Below are 12,327 nucleotides of genomic sequence, written 5' to 3' on the forward strand. Positions count from 1 at the left end.
ATTATTCAGTCACTATGTGGTTATGGTGTGGTGGTATTATTCAGTCACTATATGGTTATGGTGTGGTGGTATTATTCAGTAACAGTATGGGGGTATTATTCAGTCACTATGTGGTTATGGTGTGGGGGTATTATTCAGTAACAGTATGGGGGTATTATTCAGTCACTGTGTTTATGGTGTAGTGGTATTATTCAGTAACAGTATGGGGGTATTATTCAGTCACTATGTGGTTATGGTGTGGAGGTATTATTCAGTGTCAGTATGGGGGTATTATTCAGTCACTATGTGGTTATGGTGTGGCGGTATTATTCAGTATCAGTATGGGGGTATTATTCAGTCATTATGTGGTTATGGTGTGGTGGTATTATTCAGTAACCGTATGGGGGTATTATTCAGTATCAGTATGGGGGTATTATTCAGTCATTATGTGGTTATGGTGTGGTGGTATTATTCAGTAACCGTATGGGGGTATTATTCAGTCATTATGTGGTTATGGTGTGGTGGTATTATTCAGTAACCGTATGGGGGTATTATTCAGTATCAGTATGGGGGTATTATTCAGTCATTATGTGGTTATGGTGTGGAGGTATTATTCAGTAACAGTATGGTGGTATTATTCAGTCACTGTGGTTATGGTGTGGAGGTATTATTCAGTAACAGTATGGGGCTATTATTCAGTCACTATGTGGTTATGGTGTGGTGGTATTATTCAGTAACAGTATGGGGGTATTATTCGGTCACTATGTGGTTATGATGTGGAGGTATTATTCAGTAACAGTATTGGGGTATTATTCGGTCACTATGTGGTTATGATGTGGAGGTATTATTCAGTAACAGTATGGGCTATTATTCAGTCACTATGTGGTTATGGTGTGGCGGTATTATTCAGTAACAGTATGGTGGTATTATTCAGTCACTACGTGGTTATGGTGTGGCGGTATTATTCAGTCACTATGTGATTATGGTGTTGAGGTATTATTCAGTAACAGTATGGGGGTATTATTCAGTCACTATGTGGTCATGGTGTGGTGGTATTATTTAGTAACAGTATTGGGATATTATTCAGTCACTATGTGGTTATGTTGTGGAGGTATTATTCAGTAACAGTATGGGGGTATTATTCAGTAACAGTATGGGGTATTATTCAGTAACAGTATGGGGGTATTATTCAGTCACTATGTGGTTATGGTGTGGTGGTATTATTCAGTAACAGTATGGGGATATTCACTCACTATGTGGTTATGGTGTGGTGGTATTATTTAGTAACAGTATTGGGATATTATTCAGTCACTATGTGGTTATGTTGTGGAGGTATTATTCAGTAACAGTATGGGGGTATTATTCAGTAACAGTATGGGGTATTATTCAGTAACAGTATGGGGGTATTATTCAGTCACTATGTGGTTATGGTGTGGAGGTATTATTCAGTAACAGTATGGGGGTATTATTCAGTCACTATGTGGTTATGGTGTGGAGGTATTATTCAGTATCAGTATGGGGGTATTATTCAGTCATTATGTGCTTATGGTGTGGTGGTATTATTCAGTATCAGTATGGGGGTATTATTCAGTCATTATGTGGTTATGGTGTGGAGGTATTATTCAGCAACAGTATGGGGGTATTCATTCACTATGTGGTTATGGTGGGCGGTATTATTCAGTAACGGTATGGGGGTATTATTCAGTCATTATGTGGTTATGGTGTGGTGGTATTATTCAGTAACAGTATGGGGGTATTATTCAGTAACAGTATGGGGGTATTATTCAGTCACTATGTGGTTATGGTGTGGTGGTATTATTCAGTAACAGTATGGGGATATTCAGTCACTATGTGGTTATGGTGTGGTGGTATTATTTAGTAACAGTATTGGGATATTATTCAGTCACTATGTGGTTATGTTGTGGAGGTATTATTCAGTAACAGTATGGGGGTATTATTCAGTAACAGTATGGGGTATTATTCAGTAACAGTATGGGGGTATTATTCAGTCACTATGTGGTTATGGTGTGGAGGTATTATTCAGTAACAGTATGGGGGTATTATTCAGTCACTATGTGGTTATGGTGTGGAGGTATTATTCAGTATCAGTATGGGGGTATTATTCAGTCATTATGTGCTTATGGTGTGGTGGTATTATTCAGTATCAGTATGGGGGTATTATTCAGTCATTATGTGGTTATGGTGTGGAGGTATTATTCAGCAACAGTATGGGGGTATTCATTCACTATGTGGTTATGGTGGGCGGTATTATTCAGTAACGGTATGGGGGTATTATTCAGTCATTATGTGGTTATGGTGTGGTGGTATTATTCAGTAACAGTATGGGGGTATTATTCAGTAACAGTATGGGGGTATTATTCAGTATCAGTATGGGGGTATTATTCAGTCACTATGTGGTTATGGAGTGGGGGTATTATTCAGTAACAGTATGGGGGTATTATTCAGTCACTATGTGTTTATGGTGTGGTGGTATTATTCAGTAACAGTATGGGGGTATTATTCAGTCACTATGTGGTTATGGAGTGGGGGTATTATTCAGTAACAGTATGGGGGTATTATTCAGTCACTATGTGTTTATGGTGTGGTGGTATTATTCAGTAACAGTATGGGGGTATTATTCAGTCACTATGTGTTTATGGTGTGGTGGTATTATTCAGTAACCGTATGGGGGTATTATTCAGTCATTATGTGGTTATGGTGTGGTGGTATTATTCAGTAACCGTATGGGGGTATTATTCAGTATCAGTATGGGGGTATTATTCAGTCATTATGTGGTTATGGTGTGGAGGTATTATTCAGTATCAGTATGGGGGTATTATTCAGTCACTGTGGTTATGGTGTGGAGGTATTATTCAGTAACAGTATGGGCTATTATTCAGTCACTATGTGGTTATGGTGTGGTGGTATTATTCAGTAACAGTATGGGGGTATTATTCGGTCACTATGTGGTTATGATGTGGAGGTATTATTCAGTAACAGTATGGGGGTATTATTCAGTCACTATGTGATTATGATGTGGAGGTATTATTCAGTAACAGTATGGGGGTATTATTCAGTCACTATGTGGTTATGATGTGGAGGTATTATTCAGTAACAGTATGGGCTATTATTCAGTCACTATGTGGTTATGATGTGGAGGTATTATTCAGTAACAGTATGGGGGTATTATTCGGTCACTATGTGGTTATGATGTGGAGGTATTATTCAGTAACAGTATGGGGGTATTATTCAGTCACTATGTGGTTATGGTGTGGAGGTATTATTCAGTAACAGTATGGTGGTATTATTCAGTCACTACGTGGTTATGGTGTGGCGGTATTATTCAGTCACTATGTGATTATGTTGTTGAGGTATTATTCAGTAACAGTATGGGGGTATTATTCAGTCACTATGTGGTCATGGTGTGGTGGTATTATTTAGTAACAGTATTGGGATATTATTCAGTCACTATGTGGTTATGTTGTGGAGGTATTATTCAGTAACAGTATGGGGGTATTATTCAGTCAATATGTGGTTATGGTGTGGCAGTATTATTCAGTATCAGTATGGGGGTATTATTCAGTCACTATGTGGTTATGGTGTGGAGGTATTATTCAGTAACAGTATGGGGGTATTATTCAGTCACTGTGATTATGGTGTGGTGGTATTATTTAGTAACAGTATGGGGGTATTATTCAGTCACTATGTGGTTATGGTGTGGGGGTATTATTCAGTAACAGTATGGGGGTATTATTCAGTCACTATGTGGTTATGGTGTGGCGGTATTATTCAGTAACAATATGGGGGTATTATTCAGTCACTATGTGGTTATGGTGTGGTGGTATTATTCAGTAACAGTATGGGGGTATTATGCAGTCACTATGTGGTTATGGTGTGGAGTTATTATTCAGTAACAGTATGGGGGTATTATTCAGTCACTGTGATTATGGTGTGGTGGTATTATTTAGTAACAGTATGGGGGTATTATTCAGTCACTGTGTGGTTATGGTGTGGGGGTATTATTCAGTAACAGTATGGGGTATTATTCAGTCACTGTGTGGTTATGGTGTGGGGGTATTATTCAGTAAAAGTATGGGGGTATTATTCAGTCACTATGTGGTTATGGTGTGGAGGTATTATTCAGTAACAGTATGGGGGTATTATTCAGTCACTATGTGGTTATGGTGTGAAGGTATTATTCAGTAACAGTATGGGGGTATTATTCAGTCACTATGTGGTTATGGTGTGAAGGTATTATTCAGTAACAGTATTGGGATATTATTCAGTCACTATGTGGTTATAGTCTGGAGGTATTATTCCGTAACAATATGTGGGTAATATTCATTCTAACTCTCAACCTGTAGTACGTGTACCCAAGTGGGTACACCAAGTCTCTAGGGGGTATTTGTTCTACTTTTTATGTGCAACACAGTATATGATCATACCGTTGGGGTATTTTGATGTCCTGTATTTGAGTAAGGGGGATACTTGATTTGACTTGAAACATTGATATATGTAGATGACGTCTCAATATCCTGCCGAGTACGCCAAATCTGAAATTCCTTCACAAATAGTTTGCCTTGACAATTCCGATTACGAATGACCAGAATGACTAGTAATCTATCCTACAATACAATCAGAAAACCTAAATCCATTCCTTCTAGGTCGCAGCCCCCGGAGTAGGTCTACCTATAGGCGAGAGCTGGGGACAACACAACCATCTGCTGTGATCTACATATTCAGAGATGGTTAGAACACAATTCATGTAATACAGAAAAGCTATTTGTCAGCTGTAAGTCCCATCGAATTGTAATATTTTTGTAGCCCGTAACTTTCCATTACGGAATTTATTATATTTCAGGGGTTTTCATACTGTGTTGTCTGCGAAAACGAAGCATTTTAGAGTCCAGAGAAAATGGCATTATTTGCTGAAAGTCCCTGTGAAAGCGAGAGATTTAGTTGACTGAGGTTTTGTCTGGAGAACGTTTTGGCTTCTGTTACAACTGCCCCTAACCCAAACAAAAACACTCCACTCCAAAAACATTTTGGATGTATCTTTTTCTCAGTTCGTTGTGTCAGGAAAACCATCAGCATGGAGTCTGTGTGAAAAATGTTATGTTAGTGTTTGGCTTCAGTAAGTGTCAAGCCGAGGCCGGATCCTGTAGATTCCACATGATCCCACTCAACTGGAGCAATGATATTTTGGTTGCAGAAAAAAAAATGAACATATAAAAAGCAAAGAAAACAAAACACTATATGCCCTGCTTGTAGGATTTTGAACAATTAGCAGATATATTGTAGAATGTTTATTATATTTTCTGAAACTTTTAGCATATTTTGTAGAATGTGGAACAGACAGCAGAAATTTTGCAGAATTTGTAACATATTTTGTAGAATTTTTCAATGTTTTTGTAGTTTTTTGCCGATATTGCAACCAAGATGTAAATCATTTTCTTGCTGTAGATTTTTTTTTTTTTTGTAGTATTTCATTAAAAAGCATTTACTCATAAGATACAAAGATTCTCAGTCAATTAAAAATTCTTGTTTTGTCTTCTTTCAAGTTGTTAAAACTTTTATTTAACAGTTTTAGTTATATCTGTTTTTTGGCTTTCTGGATTTCAACCAACATGGCCGCCGTGACAAAGGTTGTCACTCAGCTTTCTTAGAGTCCTGAATGGTAATTTGTCAAGCTATACAGTGATATGAAGGATGTAGTCTTACCCAGTAAATTCCTAAAAATTTTAAAAAAAGATTCCTGAACGCTAATATTTTGACGAGGCGTCTACCATGAAAATGGCTTCAGGTTGGTGCATAAAGTGACAAAAAGACATGAAAATGTGAAAACACCCACCCCCTTCCCAAACAAAAAGAGCGTTATAACTTATTATGTAACAGCGATCACGACAACAAGGGATTCTCTCCCTGCAAATTGTGGTCAGGATGAAATGTCTCCCAGCAGGATTTTATGACCTAATCTAAGCAGTGGGTGGAATATTTTGTATCTGTATTTGTGGTTTCACAGAAACATGAACAGAACTTCATTGAAGTTTTTGAAATATATTTTTCCAGTTTGATGTATTTGCCTCTATGCCCCGCTGAATGGAACTTTGGTCTCTCATTCCATGTTTTTCTTTTTCTTTCAACAATCATCTAAAATTCTACATAAACAAAGTTTCCAAACGTCATAACATTTATTTGAACTGAAAATTGTCAATTCTGTCCAATAATTGAAACCACACGATGCGAAGGAATGTGACGGGCGTAACAGATTTAGGTTCATTAAAGGCTACGGACACCTTTGCAGACATTTTTATTATTATTGTAGCAATTTATGTATTTTATTAAATAAAACATATTTACAGTTGGTTTTAACAAAGTTTTGTCCTCTGCAGCTCGTATGTCTTACAATACAATACAAGCTGCTCAGTACCGGTCAGTGATCAGTTCAATAGACCAGATGATTGTCGGCTCCTCTGTAAGCCGACACCTTTACATCCAAATAAAATAATCATAAATCATATAAGATGTCAGCTTAGAATAGAGGAGAGAGATAAACCAGCAATCCGCTGTACTGTCGGACTGAGCAGCTTGTACTCCACTGTAAGACATACGAGCTGCAGAAGATTGTTGTTTTTTTTTCTATTAAAACCAAATGTAATTATGTTTTATTAATAAAATACATACATTGCCACAATAAAAAAAATTCTGCAAAGGTGTCCATAGCCTTTAAAGTCTTTGAATTTTTAATAATTAAACATTGATTATATTTCTAATCCCAGGTTGAAGAGGTAGGAGATAAACACTAATGGCAGCAGCAGGTGCAGTTTGAAGACGAGCAATGTACAGATGTAGCCATCTTTATATAGACTCTTTAACGCGTTAAATACACAGTGTCAAGAAACTTTTAACTTGACTTTTTCAATGGCTTTTGTTGTGTGATATCCCACTGCAGCAATTTATCAGAGTCAAGATAAACTTGGCTACATCTGTAGTAACATATTAATTAGACAAGAAGTCTCACAGGACAAATACGTGTCAAGGTGGGAGACAACACTCAACCACCCATATAAATAATTAGAGATAAGGACTCTAACAATACATGATAAACAAGAGAAAAAAAGAGTCCATACATATCAGCATATGAAAGAATTAAACATCTTTATTGATAACATAAAATACACTAAATGACATAGACAGAGAATCTAAAATAAATCCTTGTACGGATCACAGATGTATACATTAATAGCAGTACATATATATGTAATACACTGATGGTATGCACAGTTACTGTAGCTCAATGTAGCTCCAACATAGGGTGCATCAAAATAGGAGTAATTTGAAATGTAAGCAGTGCAAAGATGGACAATATGCCTAACTCAAAAAGGCCTGTGATAACTCAAAAGTGATTGGTGCCTTGGAAAAACGGCATAAAGCCAAGTTAAGTCCGATAGATGCACTTACCCATATATGGGAGATTGAGTGTGACCCAGAGGTATAGAAGAGCGCCCCGACGCGCGTTTCGCCTTGAGAAAGCCACAGGCGAAACGCGCGTCGGGGCCCTCTTCTATACCTCTGGGTCACACTCAATCTCCCATATATGGGTAAGTGCATCTATCGGACTTAACTTGGCTTTATGCCGTTTTTCCAAGGCACCAATCACTTTTGAGTTATCACAGGCCTTTTTGAGTTAGGCATATTGTCCATCTTTGCACTGCTTACATTTCAAATTACTCCTATTTTGATGCACCCTATGTTGGAGCTACATTGAGCTACAGTAACTGTGCATACCATCAGTGTATTACATATATATGTTCTGCTATCAATGTATACATCTGTGATCCGTACAAGGATTTATTTTAGATTCTCTGTCTATGTCATTTAGTGTATTTTATGTTATCAATAAAGATGTTTAATTCTTTCATATGCTGATATGTATGGACTCTTTTTTTCTCTTGTTTATCATCTGTAGTAACATGGAATGTACAGTATGAAGAGCAGGAGCAGTAGAAAAAAAATATGAAGAGTAGTGGCAGTAGACGGTAGAGTATGAAGAGTAGCGGCAGTATATGGTAGGGTATGAAGATTAATTCAGACCAGGGACACTACAATGTACAGTATGAACACCAGGGACACTGATGTACAGTATGAGGACCAGGGACACTACAATGTACAGTATGATCACCAGGGACACTTCAATGTACAGTATGAAGACCAGAGACACTACAATGTACAGTATGAACACCAGGGACACTACAATGTACAGTGAAGTTCAGGGGCATTGATGTACAGTATGAAGACCAGTGATATTACAATGTACAGTATGAAGACCAGTGACACTGATGTATAGTATGAAGACCAGTGACACTACAATGTACAGTATGAAGACCAGAGACACTACAATGTACAGTATGAAGACCAGAGACACTACAATGTACAGTATGAAGACCAGTGACACTACAATGTACAGTATGAAGACCAGAGACACTACGATGTACAGTGAAGTTCAGGGACACTATGATGTACAGTATGAAGACCAGTGACACTACAATGTACAGTATGAGGACCAGAGACACTACAATGTAAAGTATGAGGACCAGAGACACTACGATGTACAGTGAAGTTCAGGGACACTATGATGTACAGTATGAAGACCAGTGACACTGTGATGTACAGTATGAAGACCAGAGACACTACAATGTACAGTATGAAGACCAGAGACACTACAATGTACAGTATGAAGAACAGAGACACTACAATGTACAGTATGAAGACCAGAGACACTACAATGTACAGTATGAAGACCAGAGACACTACAATGTACAGTATGAAGATCAGTGACACTACGATGTACAGTATGAAAGCCAGAAACACTATGATGGACTATGCTGGGACTGGTGACCAGTGACACTATGTTGTAAAGTATGAAGACCAGGGACTGTAAGGCTGGATTCACACGAGCACATTACATCCGTAAAGGACGGAACGTATTTCGGCCGCAAGTCCCGGAACCGAGCACACTGCAGGGAGCCGGGCTCCTAGCATCATAGTTATGTACGACGCTAGGAGTCCCTGCCTCACTGTGGGACAACTGTCCCGTACTGTAATCATGTTTTCAGTACCGAACAGTAGTTCCACGCAGAGGCAGGGACTCCTAGCGTCGTACATAACTATGATGCTAGGAGCCCGGCTCCCTGCACTGTGTTCGGTCCGGGACTTACGGCCGAAATATGTTCCATCCATTACAGACGTGATGACCTCGTGTGAATCCAGCCTAAGAGTACGAGGAGCAGTGGGAGGAAGGAGTTGAGTTTACCACGCTCCATAGTGTCATCTCAGAGCGCAGTGATATACACATTTTATAGTCTTGACATGTTACTATTTGTACACTAATAAGCACATGTGCCAAATATCTGATACCCTGCGGACGTACCGCGAAGAAATTATTGGTATTGTGCTTTTTGTAGGTGAAAGGTTATTCAAGCGTGTTTGCAAAACCCTGACAGAAGTGAATGGCCTTAAGATTCATTTTTTTTATTGATTTTACAGGGAAATGTTAAATGGGTCACTTTTAACTCCTTCAGCACCCTAGACCACTCTGTAATTTGAAGTTCCAAGGCTCTGATGCAAAATCTGTAAAGGGGCACCCTAACTTTAACATGTTACTGATAGTGCTGGTGCGTCTTATGGGGCAGAGAGGCAATTGGGCCCTGGTGTTATGGCAACATCTACACCTCCTATTATTACACCCCCATAGGGGCACCCCTGACCGCCAGAGATATTATTACTAAAGAGCTATATAAAAAAATCTAGAAATAAGTCCCGGCTAGTGGATCTTGCCTGTTTCTTTATCTCGTACTCTCAAGCACTCGTCAGCCCAAGACTCCTCGATTATCACCTTTTCATAAACTGTGATGGGATTTCTTGGGTAAATTACGACATGGATTTGAATAGCTCTAATAGACATCCGTCTCCTCTCCCGGCATCTGTCAGATGAATTATTAAGACATTCCCCCGGTGAACGGCAATCCATTAAAATGATATAAAAACATCAGCGAGTCTGACAGGTTTCCAACGGAAGAGACAATTGTGACGGCGCCGACCCCTCGGGAGAGATGGAAATCTATTACCTTCACAATATTTTCTTCCCAGCTTCTTTTTATTACATCTGCGTCCCAAAACGTTGATTTTACTACCGCAGGTAAACACAGGATTGAAGGTGACACCGGAGACGTCTCTAGAAGATGTTCATATTACTGGATGCCACTGACAAGATGAGAGGAGACAGATGTCCTCCCTAGAGGGTAGAAGAGGCTAGAAAGTGTCCAGGTTATGTAGAGCGGCTGAGAATACACAAATGTACAGCATGGAAATCCACCAAGTTATGATATGAAGAGTAACAGGCGGGGGAGGACTGAGACCACCCGGAGCTGGGACTGGTGACGTCATCCCACCCAACGGACTGGTCTGCTGGTTGGTGGGATGCAGTCCACTCCGCTGAATTCACAGTTGGACCACGTCCTCTGCATGGGGCATTCGGCCTCCTCAAATATGAGCCTATGGGAACTGTCCAACAAGCCAACCACTAAGGCAGCTGCTGGGAACGGGGGCAGATTAGGGGGATGGGGCACGTTTGGCTGGTTCACAGACTGGACCATGGCAAACAAATAAGACTCTTCCTGGTGTGACTTTCTTTCAACACCCTCCGTTAGAGGTCACACCCCACTTGCTTTGACCAACTCAACCCAGCATAGTGAACCCCCGGAACAGCAGAGCTGTATCAGTGACATAGGATGTAGAGGGTGTTTGGGACGAGAATACGATGCATTTACTAACCACAATCACCTTCATGCCTGATCGGAGGAAAGGCCACGGGCAAAATCAGTGTGGCCCCAGTCCTGGTGCATGGTCTCGGGCCCAAACGTACAACCCCCGTCTCCTTCACATTCTAGATCTCTTGAAACCACCCTCAAGTATCGTGGCACAAAGCTGCAGGCCCTGGAGGGAGGAGAGCCAGAACTGGGGTCAGCCGGGTTCACCCTCTGGTGTCTGATCCTTTTCGAGATAATGGTTTTATATTGGAATGAAGGTTTGATGAGCGCAGAGCGGGTCGCCCGGTATCTCTCAGCATTTATGACCTGGCTCTTTATAGACGTTATAATTGGCATCAGGGAAGCTCCTCATCTCCAGCGCTCTGATACATGGAGCCGGCTGAATATCTCGGAGCCCATCTCCTGCCCCGTCTGACTCACATGATAACGATCCAGCAAGAATGCTCCATCCACGTCACAGTATTGGGTGCTGCAGCAGTGAAGGGGTTATTCAGGACATTGCCCTGTCCGGTCAGCGGTCAAGGCCAGTCAAGCTGACGGACTGAAATCATGGCAGGTCAGTAGAGGCCTGTACGTCATTGGCATCGTAGTGGGCGCGTTCCTCTCGTTATTGCTGGGAAATGGTTGTGAAAAGTCCCAGTTACAAAATGTAATGTCCTCTGTCTGACCTGCAAGGTGTTTTATATTAAAGGGGTTGTGCACTTGACCATGGCAGTGGTGGGATCATACTATTGGGGCCCAGGAGAGTAGCTGGGGGCAGGGGAGCTAGCACGCCATGGATACTGGGCGCTATGCAAGGTGCCAACAAGCTACTTGGCCAGGGCACTTAGACACAGTGCTAGGGCAGCCAATCATCATTTTTGGCCTGGGCCTGACTACGACTCTGGTCCTGCCCATGATCACGGAACCTACTGACATAGATGATCCAGATTTTAAGCCACTCCCACAGGTGGCCCCTCCTCCATTATCTTCAAACAAACCCCTTAAAGGGGTATTCCTATTTCCTATGTGTCAGGGCTGCAGGGACGTGTGCCATGTGACCCCCTTTAACCTCCGCTGAATGGCTAAGAGGGCTTGCAGAGGGGAGGGGCAAGCTATTTTCCAGCTCCCTGATTGGCTATTTTGCAGACTCCATTGCGCCATCTAGTGCAGCAATTATTAGGACATCTGTAAAATACTCTTATTTATAGAGTCCTGTCCCTTTACAGGTCCTGAGTACTCGCTGAGCTCTTGAACATTAAACTTTAAATTCAAAGTAAAAAAATAAATAAATCCTTCATACGTGGTGACGCGGGCGCCGGCTGCTACAACTGATGACCTGCGTGTTTTTCACCTGCTCAGCTTCACCAGAAAACACTGTTGCGCAAATTGTTTTTGTTTGGCGTGATTGTGGGAGCACAGTACAGGAGCGCAGGCTTTATCAGCTGCTGAAAACAACATTACCCGCAGGCTGACCTCACAACTTTATTTACACATTCACATTACCTGCGCGGCTACTTTACGAGAACTTTTATTTTCC

General features: G+C 40.7%; 1 protein-coding gene across 2 annotated transcripts in view; it reads left to right on the forward strand.

The window, feature by feature from the left end:
* Window positions 1-12,327, forward strand: part of LOC142665691 (prefoldin subunit 4-like) — a 270,809-nt gene that overhangs the window by 246,455 nt on the left and 12,027 nt on the right. Inside the window, exons 8-9 of one of the 2 annotated variants that reach the window (XM_075845436.1) lie at window positions 4,644-4,727; window positions 4,841-5,436. The exons of the other annotated variant lie outside the window; for it this stretch is intronic. Of the exons in view, the coding sequence (XP_075701551.1) occupies window positions 4,644-4,727; window positions 4,841-4,911 (155 nt within the window). The 3' untranslated portion in view covers window positions 4,912-5,436. Of the gene's footprint in view, window positions 1-4,643; window positions 4,728-4,840; window positions 5,437-12,327 lie in introns of those variants that run through there. 2 annotated transcript variants of the gene reach the window in all.

This window comes from Rhinoderma darwinii, chromosome 13, assembly GCF_050947455.1.
Source record: "Rhinoderma darwinii isolate aRhiDar2 chromosome 13, aRhiDar2.hap1, whole genome shotgun sequence".
In the NCBI taxonomy this organism is placed as follows: domain Eukaryota; kingdom Metazoa; phylum Chordata; class Amphibia; order Anura; family Rhinodermatidae; genus Rhinoderma; species Rhinoderma darwinii.